The sequence below is a fragment of the Mustela erminea genome, chromosome 10 (genome assembly GCF_009829155.1).
Source record: "Mustela erminea isolate mMusErm1 chromosome 10, mMusErm1.Pri, whole genome shotgun sequence".
NCBI lineage: Eukaryota > Metazoa > Chordata > Mammalia > Carnivora > Mustelidae > Mustela > Mustela erminea.
In genome coordinates this window covers 67,613,948-67,629,673 of record NC_045623.1, presented here as the reverse complement: position 1 = coordinate 67,629,673, position 15,726 = coordinate 67,613,948, and the positions used below count along the sequence as shown (strand labels likewise).

Sequence of the window (15,726 nt, the reverse complement as noted above, 5' to 3'; positions counted from 1 at the left end):
CGCTTCACTGTGAGCAATTTTACTTTTATAATCAGAAAAAAAGTCTCATGAAAAAATATCACTAACTGGGGCACCTGAGTACCTCAGGTGGTTAGGCATCAGATTCTTGATTTTGGCTCAGGTTATGATCTCGGGGTTTTGGGATCAAGCTCCGTTTCTGGCTCTACACTTGGCAAGGAGTCTGCTTGGGATTCTCTCTCTCCCTCTCCTTCTGGCCCTTATCCCACTCACACGCCATCTAAATAAATAAATAAATAAATAAATCTTTTTTGAAATGTCACTAACCTGTAAGTGTCCTTACATGCTATGTTTGGTAATTAATAATCAGTACTTAAAAGACTGCTTAACAAATTAGACATTTACTAAATTTATTAGATATAGATTAAAGTGAGCCCCCTAGGATTTTGAGGCAATGTTGAAGGAGCAAATGTTTATTATGTTTAATCACTGCAACAGGAGAAGTGCCTATATGGTGAAAGCTATTTTAGAGCAGACCTCTGCTCTTAAGAAATTAGATAATAGGAGGCATAGATGAGTGAGTTAAAAAAGTTATAGATTAGTGTTTGTTTTACAGATGCATGAGTATGAGATAATAAACAATGAGATATGGATTATTGGGAAAGGTGACATTTAAAGAAGACCTATCTGTTCACTATTGTTTTAGTTTTTTATGAAGTAGAAAATGTAAAAGGACCCAAAAATCCAGAAATAGGGAAGTATTAAGCAGATCATAGTTTTTGATTGTTCTATTCAGGGTTCATAGGATTATTAGATACAGAAGTTGGTTCACATCACCATAAGAAGAAAAGTAGAACTTATTTTAAATACTTAGAAAGTTGGGACGTGGGCACCTGGGTGGCTCAGTGGGTTGGGCCACTGCCTTCGGCTCAGGTCATGATCTCGGGTTCCTGGGATCAAGTCCCGCATCGGGCTCTCTGCTCAGCAGGGAGCCTGCTTCCCTCTCTCTCTCTCTGCCTGCCTCTCCATCTACTTGTGATTTCTCTCTGTCAAATAAATAAATAAATAAAATCTTTAAAAAAAAAAAAAAAAAAAAGAAAAAAAAAGAAAGTTGGGACGCCTGGGTGGCTCAGTTGGTTAAGCGGCTGCCTTCGGCTCAGGTCATGATCCCAGCGTTCTGGGATCGAGTCCCACATCGGGCTCCTTGCTCGGCAGGGAGCCTGCTTCTCCCTCTGCCTCTAGCCTGCCACTCTATCTGCCTGTGCTTGTGCTCTGTATCTCTCTCTCTAACAAATAAATAAATAAATAAATAAATAAATGCTTATAAAATGCTTTTCTAGCAATTTTTTTGTGGGGAGAGAACATACCTTGATTTAAGTCCTTTGGAATTTATTGAGACCTGTGTATGGCCCACAATATGTTCTGTTTTGGTAAATGTTTCATGTGCACTTGAGAAGAATGTGTATTTTGCTGTTCTTGGTATAATGTCCTATAAATGTCAGTCAGTCTAATTGGTTGTTATTGTTCAAGTATTCTTACTGATTTTCTGACTGCTTGTTCCAGCAATTACTGATAGCAGTTTTGAAATCTTCAACTATAATTGTTGATTTATCTATTTCTTCTCACAGTTATATCAATTTTTGCTTCATGTATTTTGGAGCTCTGTTATTAGGTTCATAAGCTGTTAAAATTGTTATGCCTTCCATTTGACCCCTTCTCATTATAAAATGACTTTCTTTGGGTGCCTGGGTATCTCAGTAGGTTAAGCCTCTGCCTTCGGCTCAAGTCATGATCTCAGCGTCCTGGAATCGAACCCCGCATGGGGCTCTCTGCTCAGCAGGGAGCCTGCTTCCCCCTCTCTCTCTGCATGCTTCTCTGACTACTTGTGATCTCTCTCGGTCTGTCAAATAAATAAATAAAACCTTTAAAAAAATTTTTTTTTATCATTTCCTGCCCTTAAACAGTTTCAGTTATTTCAGGTAGGAGAGTAACTCTGACACCTTTTACTTCATTTTGTCCAGAAGTATTTGTCCTCATCAATCTTCCATCAAATAGAATTAAAAATGAGAAATGTGTCTTTTATTTATACTACTCTTTACATATCTTTTAGTGTAGGTATGGTAGCAGTGAATTTTCACTCAGGTTTTGTTTGTATGAAAAAGAATCTTGCTTTTACTTTCAAAAGTTACATTTCTTAAAAAAATTTAAATTTCTGCTGATTATTAAGTTAAAATGGATATTTTTTCTGTTCGATTTTTGGGTTTATAATTTTCATTAAATTTGGAAAAATTTTGGCCTTTATATCTTTACTTTGTATCTTTAAATACACACACACACCCCCATATATACACACACACACTTTTTTTTTTTTTTTTTGGTACCTTCTCTCCTCTCTCTTTCTGGGATTCCAATTATAAGTATGTGAGATTGCTTACTATTATCTCATAGGTCACAAAGTAATCTATTGGCTTTTCTCCCAAAATTTGTTGTTGTTTTTTCTTTATCTGCTTTTGCTTGGATGTTTCCTCTGGCTCTGTTTTTTAGTTCACAAGGGGTTTTTTCCCTCCAACATCTCATCTGCTGCTAATTTCACCTGGTATATTGTTCATTTCAGAGATATATATGTGTGTGTGTATATGTATATATAAATACTTTTTATTTCTAGAAGTTACATTTAAATCTTTGTATAGCTTCATTTTCTCTCTTCAGGTTTATGTTTTCGTTTCATCCTGAGTCATATTTATAATATTCATAGTAGCTATTTTAAGTCTTTGTATGCTAGTTCTATTATCCCTGTCATTTCTGAGTCCATTTTAGTAACAGATTTTTTTCTCTTGGTTTTAGATCATATTTTCATGAGTCTTTGTATGCCAGGTAATTTTTGGCTAGATGCCAGTCATTGTGGAATTTACATTGATTTTTGCTGGATATTATTGTTTTTCTTTAAAGAGTTTTAGATTTTGTTTTTATAGTTGAGCTACTCACAGATCAAGTTGTTCCTTTCAAAGATTATTTATTTGCTTTGTTATAGTGGCTTCAGATTAGACTTTATCCAAGGACTGATACATAATTTAGCTCCACTCCTGTGCAATACTCTATTATGTGATGTCTTCACTCTGCCTGGTGGGAACGTGTACTTGTCCTAACCCTCTGTGATATGGGGATGTGTTCATGTATTGCTTTCTGGTAGTTCTTTTCCTAGCCTCATGGAGCTTCACTTTGCATCATACTCAGCCAAGCATTTCAGGGGATTCTTCTGCAGGTATCTTTCTCTCTTCCTCTCTGGAGCTTTATCTTTTCTAGTACTCTGTTCTGCACATTTTTGCTTCCTTGGCCATCTTGATCACCGATCTCTGTCTCCTCAATTCAGCAAAAACTGCTGGATTCTCTTTAGGCTCCCCATACCTGCACAGCAATCCTGGAAACTGCCCCATTTGAATACTTTCTCTCAGGTATAGACATTCTTGTATACCTGTTGTCCACTATCAAAAAACAGTTCTCTCATATAGTTTGTCTGGTTTTCTAATAACTTCTTTATGGCAGGAAAGAATGGCCATAATTCTTTTTTTTTTTTTTAAGAACTTTATTTTTGTTTTAAGTAATCTCTACCCCCAACATGGAATTTGAACTTACAACCCCAACATCAAGAGTTGCATGCTCTACTGTTGAGGCAGACAGGTGTCCCAAAGAATGGACATCGTTCTTTTGATGTTCTGTTTTGCTCTTTCCTTTGTTTTTTGTTTTAGTAGTGGTGTCTTTGTTGGGGGGGGGGGGCATTTGTTTGTTTGTTTTACTTTTTTTATCAGTTACTGTCTCACAGTATGAGGTTCAGAGCTATCTACTGTTGTTATTCTTATTATGGATTGTTTTCATTGTCCATTGTAGTTTAGCACTGTGATGTATCATCTTCTCTGGGGCTTTAAGTTCAAAGTATGTCCTCAGAGGGTCTTTGTTTCCTTCTTTTTTTTCTTTCTTTTCTTACTTTTGTCACTATAGAAATGCTATGTAAGGGCGCCTGGGTGGCTCAGTGGGTTAAGCCGCTGCCTTCGGCTCAGGTCATGATCTCAGGGTCCTGGGATCGAGTCCCGCATCGGGCTCTCTGCTCAGCGGGGAGCCTGCTTCCTCCTCTCTCTCTCTGCCTGCCTCTCTGCCTACTTGTGATCTCTCTCTATCAAATAAATAAAATCTTTAAAAAAAATGCTATGTAAAAAATGTAAATAGGGAAGAATATGAAAAACAAAAGTAAAATGCCAAAAAAAAAAAAAGTAAAATGCCTTTACTTTTTAAAAAATTTTATTTATTCATTGAGACAGAGAAAGCATGAGCAATGGTGAGGGGCAGAGGGAGAGGAAGAAGCAGGGTCCCTGACTGACTCAGGGCCTAATCCCAGGACCCCAGGATCATGACTTGACCTGAAAGCAAACACTTACCAACTGAGCCACCTGAAATGTCTTTTCTTATTTGAATGTGTGAGATTAGAGAGGGGTGATGATTAATTATTCATGCTGGTGAAAAGTAGATTGTACACATTCTAAAGTTAAGCTTGTCTCTTCTATCCTCACTCTTTTTCTTATTGAAGAAGAAAACTTGTTAATCCTTACAAGGTATATGGACATGATGCCTTTCGCTTTCATTTATTATAGAATGACTTAAGCTAGGGAGTGAATAGTCTCTTAACTGACAATCAAAAGTTTAAGTCTTGGTTCCTAAGAAATGGAATCAACATATTAGGAAGAAAATTACTATTTCATATAGATCAAATGTCAAATGAAGTTTTAAGAATTAGGATTAATCTTCAGAGTAGTAAGTTGGATCTTAGATCTTTTGGAAGATCAACTAGTCTAAACTGGAAACCTGAGGCACCTGGGTGGCTCAGTGCGTTAAGCCTCTGCTTTCAGCTTATGTCATGATCCCAGGGTCCTGAGATCGAACCCCGCATCGGGCTCTCTGCTCAGCAGGGAGCCTGCTTCCCCCTCTCTGCCTACTGCTCTGCCTGCTTGTGATTTCTCTATCAAATAAATAAATAAAATCTTTAAAAAAAAAAAAGAATCAAGAACTCATTTTAAAAAAAACAAACAAACTGGAAACCCATCAGTTGTTTCCCATGTGAACAGAGGTCTTCTTTTGTACTGCCTATGGAAGCCTAAGAAGAAACAGAGGGGCAAGCTGGATGGCTCAGTTGTTAAAGTGTCTGCCTTCAGCTCAGGTCTTGATCCCAGGGTCCTAGAATTGAGCCCCAAATCAGGCTCCCTGCTCAGTGGGAAAACCTGCTTCTCCCTTTCCCATTCCCCCTGCTTGTATTGCCTCTCTCACTGTCTTTCTCTCTGTGTCAAATAAATAAATAAAACCTTTTTTTAAAAAAGGGACAGAGAGTGTAATGATTTAAACATGTATTGGCATACGTACAAAAGGTGAAGACTGTTATTAAGCCCAGTGAGTTCCTTCTTGGAATGCAAAGGGCCAGTTAGCCATTTATTGTTCATAATACTTTAATTTTTATATCCTCTTTTTTTCCAGAATAATATAGCCGAAGTACAAGAATTGCATTCTGAATTAATGTGGAAGGATTTTATAGACCACATCAGTAGCCTCTTACATAGTGTTGAAGTTGAAGTCAGTTACTTCGCAGCTGGAATCATTGCCCATTTAATATCTAGAGGTGAACAAGCTTGGACATTGAGCCGTAGCCAGAGGAATTCTCTTCTGGATGATCTGGTAGGGTCGTTTGGTATTTTTTAGAAGCATACAAACAACATTCATTATAGTTAAACTTTCAGAGGCTCATATTACAGTAATGCAGCGCTAAATAAATATTGTGCTCTTTCTTGTGTGTCTTGCAGCATTCAGCTATTTTGAAATGGCCAACTCCAGAGTGTGAGATGGTGGCATACAGGTAATTAGCAAGATAATTAGTATTAAGCTAGTAAAAGCTAGTAACCTAGTCATTTTGCTTGCTTAGAGATCATTCCTACTAGGTGTATAATGTATTTTCCCTCAGGCATCTATCTTTTTACTGGTTTTTTAAAAGATAAAAGTGTTTTTACTTTTTTCTGCTACATGTCATTCAGTAGTCCTTCCTTCATTCCACATTTATTGAAGACAAGTGCCAAGGACTTTTTCTGAAATTCAAAGATGAGTAAGACATTCTGCCCACATACAAGAACCTTACAGCTGGGGTGCCCGAGTGGCACAGTTGGTTGGGTTGGGTTCAGCTCAGGGTTGTGAGTCTGAGCTGCGCAGAGCCAGCATGGAGTCTGCTTGAGATTCTCTCTCCCTCTCCCCCTGCTCCTCCTATTAGTGCTCTCTCTGTCTCAAAAATAAATAAATCATAGAAAAAGAAAGGAAAAAAAAGAACCTTAGAGTCTACTGAGGAAAAACAAAATGTGAATCAAATATAGTTCACTCTTAAGCTAGTTATATGGATAGGGTTCTATGAAATTAAAGATGAGAGTACTTAAATGCACTGGGAAGTGGTAAAATGCTTCCAGAGGAAGTAGAGTATGAGCTGAGTTTTGAGAGAAAACTAAGTATGGGCAGAAGATTTTAGGAAGAAGAAATAATGTATTAATGCAGAGAGGTCCAAGACAAGATGACACATTAAAAGAAGTAGCACCAGGTTAGTTTGTGAAACTAATAATTTCTTAAATTGCATACTGGATGCCTAACTGTTTATGACAATTAGGTATCTTGATAGTTAAGTTACTGATTACCAGATATACTTCATATTGCTACATAAGTAATACTATTGCATCTTACTTTTATTCTCTACTTCATAAATGCTGATACTGGCAACATTTTTGATTCCCCCAACTTAATGTTCTGCTTGTGTTGGGGCAGAAGACCTTGAGAAACAGAAAGGCTAATTCTAGACCCTCATGATATTCTACAAGTTAGTTATCAACTGACTCCTCCTTTTCTAAGTTTCCAAATCAAAGTCTGCTATTCTCCAAATGTTTATTTTCAAGACCAAAAGAGTACTTTTGAAAAAAATATTTCTCTCCGTTAGTACCTTATTCTGATCACCTTCCATCTTTTATACCAAAACTTTTATCCAAATACGATCCTTTCTCAAATGGCTAACACAAAGAAAAAATATATTATAGTTCACTTATATTAGTTTGAAAATAGTAGATGAAATTTCTAGAATGGAAGCTCAGGAATTATTGCTTTAGAAAATGACACTAAGTATGGGGGGGAGAAAATGATACTAAGTATAGTATATAACTTTTTTCTTTTGAAATTTTAGGTCCTTTAATCCATTTTTCCCATTACTTGGCTGTTTTACAACACCAGGAGTCCAGCTGTGGGCAGTTTGGGCCATGCAACATGTCTGCAGCAAGAATCGTATGTACAAAAAAACCTCTGTTTTTCTTTTTTCAGTGAAATTCTCTTTAGACAGGAATACCATTTCTACATGGTAAATTGAGTTGAATTTTTTTAAGAACACAGATTTTAAAAGATACAGTATAAGAGAATCTTTAGAGGTACCTGGCTGGCTCAGTTGGTAAAGCATATGACTCTTGATCTCAGGATCGTGAGTTCAAGCCCCACGTTGTCTTTAAACAGAGAGAGAGAGAGAGAGAGGGACGTTGGGTGGCTCAGTCTGTTAAGTGTCTGCCTTTCCCTCAGGGCCGAGTCCCGCACTGGGCTCCCTGCTTAGCAGGGAGTCTGCTTCTCCCTCTCTTTGCCCCTCCCCCTGCTTATACTCTTTCTCTCTCAAATAAATAAATAAAATCATTTTTAAAAAAGAGAGGGGTGCCTGGATGGCTCAGTCAGTTAAGTGTCTGCCTTCAGCTCAGGTCATGATCCCAGGGTCCTAGGATCGAGCTCTACATCAGGCTCTCTATTCAGCAGGGAGCCTGCTTCCCCCTTTTCCTCTCTGCCTCTCTGCCTACTTGAGTTCTCTGTCTGCCAAATAAATAAATAAATAAATAAATAAATGAGAGAGAGAGAATATCTTAGGTTATAAACTAAATATATTCTTTCAGAATTAGCTTAGTAATACTAGATACTAAATGACAGTGGTAGATGAGGCACTGTTCTGACCTCATGGAGTATGAAGATTAGGCGTCTACAGTGACTCCATATGCAAAAGCAAAAGCTTTAAGGTAAGCAGTGTTTATGGTTCATTCCAGTTTCCACTCCTTATCCTCACAAAATGCCATTGTTTAATAAGATATTGCTCTCACCACCCATGGTCTCTGGAGAAGCAAGAATTTAGATCAGATTCTGTATTACACTTTTTTGAGGGTTGTGATAATAACTCTTCATTATTTATTTATTAATAAAAACTCATTCCATAAATGAATTGAAACATTACATAAGAAACACTTTAATAGTAGAAATACTTTGGGTATAAAATATTTGAAATTAAAAATCAGGATCAAGGGCGCCTGGGTGGCTCAGTGGGTTAAGCCGCTGCCTTCGGCTCAGGTCATGATCTCAGGGTTTTGGGATCGAGTCCCGCATCGGGCTCTCTGCTCAGCAGGGAGCCTGCTTTCTCCTCTCTCTCTCTGCCTGCCTCTCTGCCTACTTGTGATCTCTCTCTGTCAAATAAATAAATAAAATCTTTAATAAAAAAAAATAAAAAAATAAATAAAAATCAGGATCAAGGAAAAATAATTTTGAAAAGAAATTAAAAACTATAGGGAAAATAATAGAATGTAAATATGTAGACCATCCATGGTGATTCAGGTTCTTTTTGTGACTGGGCTGCAAATCAGCTACATGATTCTCTTTCTGTGTAAGGAGGAAAAACTATTCCATATCCTCATGGGAATCTAAAGCTTTTCTGAGCAATTAACTACGAATTAAATTTCTTTTATAGGATCTCAATAGGGGTGATATTATAAATGGCCTCATATAAGAAACATGAGCGTCTTGTAGGAAATAGCAATAATATTTTATTAGATACTTTCTTATTCTTTGATGAAAATTCAGTGCATACTGCAAAAAGGTGTCTTATGTTGGATATACAGAGGAGGAGGGTTTAGGGAATGGGATGTGACAGACAAAACTGCTTTGTATCCAACTAAACTTCTACCTGGAAGCTTTTCTGACCTTTCCTACCAAATTCCCAGTTTATTCATAAACATAATCTGCCTCTCGCCTGGGTGGCTCAGGTGGTTAAAGCCTCTGCCTTCAGCTCAGTTCATGATCCCAGGGTCCTGGGATCGAGCCTCGCATCTGGCTCTCTGCTCAGCAGGGAGCTTGCCTCCCCCTCTCCCTCTGCCTGCCTCTCTGCCTGCTTGTTATCTCTGTCTGTCAAATAAACAAATAAATAAAAATCTTTTAAAAAAAATTTAAAAAATTTAAAAAACAAACAAACGAACAATCTAACTCTGATCTAAAAATTTCCTCCTTTTATTATCCCTACAGGTTCTGAGAACTCCCTAGTTTCTTAACAGCCTACCCCCATGTTATATCTAGCTTCTAATCTCTAGGTTTCTTTCTTCATTACTCAAGGAATGGGCTTTTTACAGTTTTGTGAGAGAAAACAAAACATAACAAGGAATAGTATATATTCATATGTGTTTTTTTCTTTTTTAATGATTACTTTTAGGTGTAGGTGTTCATTTAGGTTTATTCTGTGGAGTAACCACCCTGAAAATTTTATTGTAAAATCCACTGTAGGGGGGATGCCTGGCTGTCTTAGTCAGTAGAACACGCAACTCTTAATCTTGGGGTTGTAAGGTCAAGCCCCACACTGGGTATAGAGATTACTTAAAAATAAAATCTAGAATAAAATAAAAAATGAAATAAAATGGACTGGAGGGACACCCGGCTGGCTCAATCAGTAGAGCATGAGACTCTTGATCTGGGGATTGAGAGCCCCATAATGGGTATAAAGATTACTTTAAAAAAAAAAAAAGACAATAAATAAAATGCACTATAATTGGGGAATGTTGAAGTATTTTATCTCCAACTTGGGTAATTCAGATTTCTGCATTCTTGCTTCCCAGGCTTACTTTATTTAAATGGAATTTGCTTCTCAGTTTGCATTAAAAGTTCTAATGCTGCTTACAGCTTTTAATAATTAAGAGGTAGTATGGCTTGGTAGTTAAGGGCACACAGGAATCTACCTGGATTTCAAATTATGTTATAGCACTTACTGTGTATGCCAGCTTGAGCAGTTTATTAAGCCTAGGATCTCAGTTTCCATGTTTGTTAAATGGGAATAATAATGGTACCTATTTCACATATTATAATGAGCATTTTCCCATATTTTAGAAAGTTTAACAACATGATTTTTAATAATCGCATAACCTTTATCGTATGACATGTTAGTTTCCTAGTACTAATAACAAAGTTCCATATGTGGGTGTCTTAAAACAACAGGAAGGTTTGGGGCGCCTGGGTGGTTCAGTTGGTTAACTGTCTGCCCTCAGCTCAGGTCCTGATCCCAGGCAGGGTCTTGGGATCGAGCCCCACATCAGGCTCCCTGCTCAACAGGGAGTCCGCTTCTCCTTCTCCCACTCCCTCTTCTTGTGTGTGCTCTTTCTTGCTCTCTCTCAAATAAAATAAATAAAATCTTTTTTAAAAAAAAAACAGGAATGTTTTTCTTTCAATTCTGGAGACTAGAAGTCTAAAATCAAGGTGTCATTGGGGCTGTCTTTTCTTTGACAGTTCTAGGGGAGAACTGGCCTTGCTTCTTGCTACAGGTATGTGCTGCCAATCCGTGGCAGTCATTGGCTTATAGATGCATCACTCCTGTCAGATGATCATCTTCTCCTTATGTGTCTTCACACTGTTTTCTGTGTGTATCCATTTCTGTGTCCACATCTCTCCTTTTCATCAGAGAATACCAGTCATACTGGATTAAGGTCCACCCTAGTAAGTTCATCTTAACTACATTACGAACAACTTTGTTCCCAAATAAGATCACATTCTGAAGTACTGAGGATTAGGACTTTAACCTATCTTTTGGGGGGTCATAGCTCAACCCTTAACATATGCCTCTATACTTAATAATAAATGAACTTAGCAGTAATTTATATAGTCACTTTCCTATTGATGAATGTTTAAGTACCTTTTAATTTCTTTAAGATTTTATTTATTTATTTGACAGAGAAATCACAAGTAGGCAGAGAGGCAGGCAGAGAGAGGGGGAAGCAGGCTCCCCCCTGAGCAGACAGCCCAACGCGGGGCTCGATCCCAGGACCCCGAGACTGTGACCTGAGCCAAAGGCAGAGGCTTATCTTACCCCACTGAGCCACCCAGGTGCCCCTACTTTTTAATTTTAAAATTACAAACACTTGTTTGAGCGAGAGATATTAATCACACCATTATTTATAATAGCAAATAACTCTAACCTAGAGGTCCAGCAATAGACAAACATTAAATAATGTTGAAATACCAAAAAAAAAGAAAAGTATATTTGCATGTTATTGTAAGTGAAGAAGACATGATAGAAAATTATATAAGCAGAAACATACTCTGGGGGCCATGACATAATAACTTATACCAGACTAGCCTTCTAGCCATTAATAATAGAAAATGCAGGGTGGGGAAGATTTGAAACAAATCTTTATAGACATTAGGGAGAAGGCAGCAAAGATCCCCATCCCTGAAAGAGAACCAAGTACAGCACAGCAATTTTATTGAACTGAGGAGACAAAAATCAAGAGTTTGGTAAGATTGAGGTATTGGAGGGATACCCGGGGGCCTCAGTTGGTTAAGTGGCTGCCTTCAGTTTAGGTCATGATCCTAGAGTCCTGGGATGGAGCCTTACATCAGGTTCTTTACTCAGGGGGAGCCTACTCTTCCCTCTCCCTCTGCTGCCCCCCACCCCACTTGTGCTTTCTCTCTCTCTCTGTCAAATAGTGAAATCTTTAAAAAAAAGAGATTGAGATATGAGACAAAATTTATGGGATTTATGAGGCAGAATAATGCATAGGTGACTGCTAAATCTAGAAGGGACTTCAGAAATCTTTCTAAGGATATCTTGAGTCTTTTGCTAATTAGTGAGTGGTAAATGCCTAGGGTGAGACTCCTTTGGGCTTGAGAAAGAATACCAAGGATCTATTAACCGAATAACACTTGGACCTCACACAGGGTTTGGAAATACTAGAGTTCCAAACAGTAGAAAGAACTTAATACCTGGGGCATTCAGTACAGGTGCTAGAAAAGATTAAATGAGCCCTGAAATAAAGACTTCTCTAGGGCAATCCTAACAAAGCTTAAAAACAAGTCTTGAAATGGTTAAGTTAGTTGCTCTGAAAATAAATTAACTTATTTTTCCCCAATTTTTTATTTAAATTCTTGTTAGTTAACATATAGTGTAATACTGGTTTTAGGAGTAGAATTTAGTGATTCATCACTCACGTATAAACCCAAACAATGCTCATCACAAGTACCCTCCTTAATACCCATTACCCATTTAACCCAACCAACCCCCACTTAACCTCCCTCCATCAACCCTCAGTATGTTCTCTATCTTTTTTTTTTTTTTTAAGATTTTATGTATTTATTTGACAGAGAGAAATCACAAGTAGATGGAGAGGCAGGCAGAGAGAGAGAGAGGGAAGCAGGCTCCCTGCTGAGCAGAGAGCCCGATGTGGGGCTCGATCCCAGGACCCTGAGATCATGACCTGAGCCAAAGGCAGCGGCTTAACCCACTGAGCCATCCAGGCGCCCCTGTTCTCTATCCTTAAGAATCTCTTATGGGGTGCTTTTCTCTCTTCCTTTTTTTTCCCCCTTTCATGCATTCATCTGTTTTGTTTCCTAAATTCCACTTATGAGTGAAATCCGGTAGTACTTGTATTTCTCTGACTTAGTTTGCCTAGCGTAACACATTCTAGCTCCATCCCCATCATTGCAAATGGCAAGATTTCATTCTTTTGATGGCTGAGTGATAGTCCATTGTATGTATATATCACATCTTCTTTATCCATTCATTAGTCAGTGGACACCTGGGCTCTTTCCATAGTTTGGCTACTGTTAATAATGCTGCTACAAACGTGACCGGATATATGTAAACCCATTTAAAATGTATTTTTGTATCCTTTGGGTAAATAGCTAGTATAGTGCAATTGCTGGTCATAGGGTAGTTCTATTTTTAACTTTCTGAGGAACCTCAATACTGTTTCAAGAGTAGCTGCACCAATTTACGTTCCCATCAAAAGCATAAGAGGGCTCCTCTTTCTCCATATTTTCGCCAACATCTCTTAATTCCTGTGTGTTTAATTTTAGCCATTCTGATAGATGTGAGGTGGTACCTCATCGTGGTTTTGATTTGTATTTCCCTAATGCCTATTCATGTCTTCTGCCTATTTCTTAACTGGATTATTTGTTTTTTGGGTATTGAGTTTGATAAGTTCTTTATAGATTTTGGATATTAACTCTTTTTTCTTTTTTCTTTTTTCTTTTTTTTTTTTTTTAAGATTTTACTTATTGGGGCACCTGGGTGGCTCAGTCATTAAGCGCCTGCCTTTGGCTCGGGTCATGATCCCAGGGTCCTGGGATGGAGCCCTCCATCGGGCTCCCTGCTTAGCGGGAAGCCTGCTTCTCCCTCTCCCATTTCCTCCGCTTGTGTTCCCTCTCTCATTGTCTCTCTCTGTCAAATAAATCAATAAAAATCTTTTTAAAAATTTTTATTGATTTACTTGACAGACAGAGACACCACGAGAGAGGGAACACAAGCAGGGTGAGTAGGAGAGGGAGAAGCAGGCTTCTCCCAGAGCAGGGAGTCCGGAGCAGGGCTCCATCCCAGGACCCTGGGATCATGACCCAAGCCAGAGGTAGACTCTAAATGACTTAGTCACCCAGGCACCCCTGGATACTAACTCTTTATCAGATATGCCATTTGTAAGTATCTTTTCCCAGTCCATAGGCTGCCTTTCAGTTTTCTTGATTTTTTCCTTCACTTTGCAGAAACTTTTACCTTGATTAAGTCCCACCAGTTCATTTTTGCCTTTGTTTCCCTTGCCTCCAGTGACATCTAGTAAGAAGTTGCTACAGCCAAGGTCAAAGAGGTTGTTGCTTGTATTCTTCTCTAGGATTCTGATAGTTTCCTGCTTCACAGTTAGGTCTTTCATCCATTTTGAATTTATTTTTCTGTATGGTATAAGGAATAGTCCAGTTTTCCCAACATTGATGTGGTTTTAGAATATAGGTGAGGTTTGGTGCCATGAGGTCCAGAGCCATTGACCAAGAAAGAAGCTAGAGCCGTCTTTGGTGCAGAATGGTGGTTTATTAAAGCATGGGACTGGACCTGTGGGCAGAAAGAGCTGCTGCCCCAGGGTTCTGAGGGGTGGCTGATTATATACTATGGGGTTGGGGGAGGTAAGGAAAAGAGGTTTCAAGAAAGAACTTTCATATGTTAAAGAAGACTCACAGGATACTGGAGGACTTGCCTTTGTCAGGTTAAGGTAGTTTACCCCTCTAGTAAGTCATTAACAGTAAAATAGTTGGGAGCTTCCTTGAGGAACATTACACTTTGTCTGCTTCAAGTATCTCTCAATGGGCTGCAGATTATAAGGACATTTAATTATATTGAATTTCCTTCTGGAAGTTAGACCATTGATAGAAATGCTTTGTTCTTGTAAATTGCTAAGACATTTGTAAACTGAGGGAGACTTAGGTCTTGCGGGAAGTGATCTCTATTAGTTAACTATTTGTTTTTCCTTTCCTTAGCTTTAGGGCAGCCCTGAGTGCATGAGGAATGTCACATGTATCCCATAGGGGTGGAGGGTAGTGGGGTGTCAGTTCTGCTTTGTCCTCAGCTTGTTTCTGTTCCCTCATCAACACCATTTGTTGAAGAGACTGTCTTTTTTCCCTTGGGTATTCTTTCCTGCTTTGTCGAAATTTAGTTGATCATTTAGTTGTGGGGAACTAACTTTCTGCTAGAGAAAAGCTAAGTACTCTTTTTTAAAAGACAACAAAATCTGTAGACACTCAACAACATATTTGGTATCTGATAAAAAGAGCTAGGTGAGGGGGCGCCTGGGTGTCAAGTCCCATGTTAGGCTCCATGCTCAGCGGGACATAGATCTGAGATTTTCTCTCCCTCTTCCTCTGCCCTTCCCCTGCTCATGTGCACACATACTTTCTCTGTCTCTCTCTCTCAAATAAAGAATCTTTTTTTAAAAGTTGCTAGTGTTAGGTCCCCCAGTAATGGGTCCATGGTCAAAGGAGCGAGACTGATACAAAGTGAAGGTCAAGCAAAGCTTTATTTCACGCCAAGCATCAAGAATCAAACTGACGGGGCGCCTGGGTGGCTCAGTGGGTTAAGCCTCTGCCTTCGCCTCAGGTCATGGTCTCAGGGTTCTCGGATCGAGCCCCGCATCGGGCTCTCTGCTCAGCAGGGAGCCTGCTTCCTCCTCTCTCTCTGTCCGCCTCTCTGCCTACTTGTGATCTCTGTCTGTCAAATAAATAAATAAATATTTAAAAAAAAAAAAAAGAATCAAACTGACCGGGGCGCCTGGGTGGCTCAGTGGGTTAAGCCGCTGCCTTTGGCTCAGGTCATGATCTCAGGGTCCTGGGATTGAGTCCCGCATCGGGCTCTCTGCTCAGCAGGCAGCCTGCTTCCCTCTCACTCTCTCTGCCTGCCTCTCTGCCTACTTGTGATCTCTGTCAAATAAATAAATAAAATCTTTAAAAAAAAAAGAATCAAACCGACAGTCAAACAGACCCGTCGGGGCTGCCCCTTACAGAGGGTGACCCCTCCCTGCCTCACAGACCAACTTTTATAGAGCAAAGGCCATGTGGTTGGGCCTGGCCACACACAGGTGGCGAATGAGATTGTAACACACAGAGAAAGCTGCACAG

General features: G+C 38.9%; 1 protein-coding gene across 1 annotated transcript in view; it reads left to right on the top strand.

The window, feature by feature from the left end:
• The window catches only part of ZYG11B (zyg-11 family member B, cell cycle regulator), a 92,647-nt gene that overhangs the window by 60,594 nt on the left and 16,327 nt on the right, over window positions 1–15,726 (top strand). The window contains exons 11-13 of the mRNA XM_032303641.1: window positions 5,476–5,673; window positions 5,799–5,851; window positions 7,205–7,302. Of these exons, the coding sequence (XP_032159532.1) occupies window positions 5,476–5,673; window positions 5,799–5,851; window positions 7,205–7,302 (349 nt within the window). The remainder of the gene's footprint in view (window positions 1–5,475; window positions 5,674–5,798; window positions 5,852–7,204; window positions 7,303–15,726) is intronic.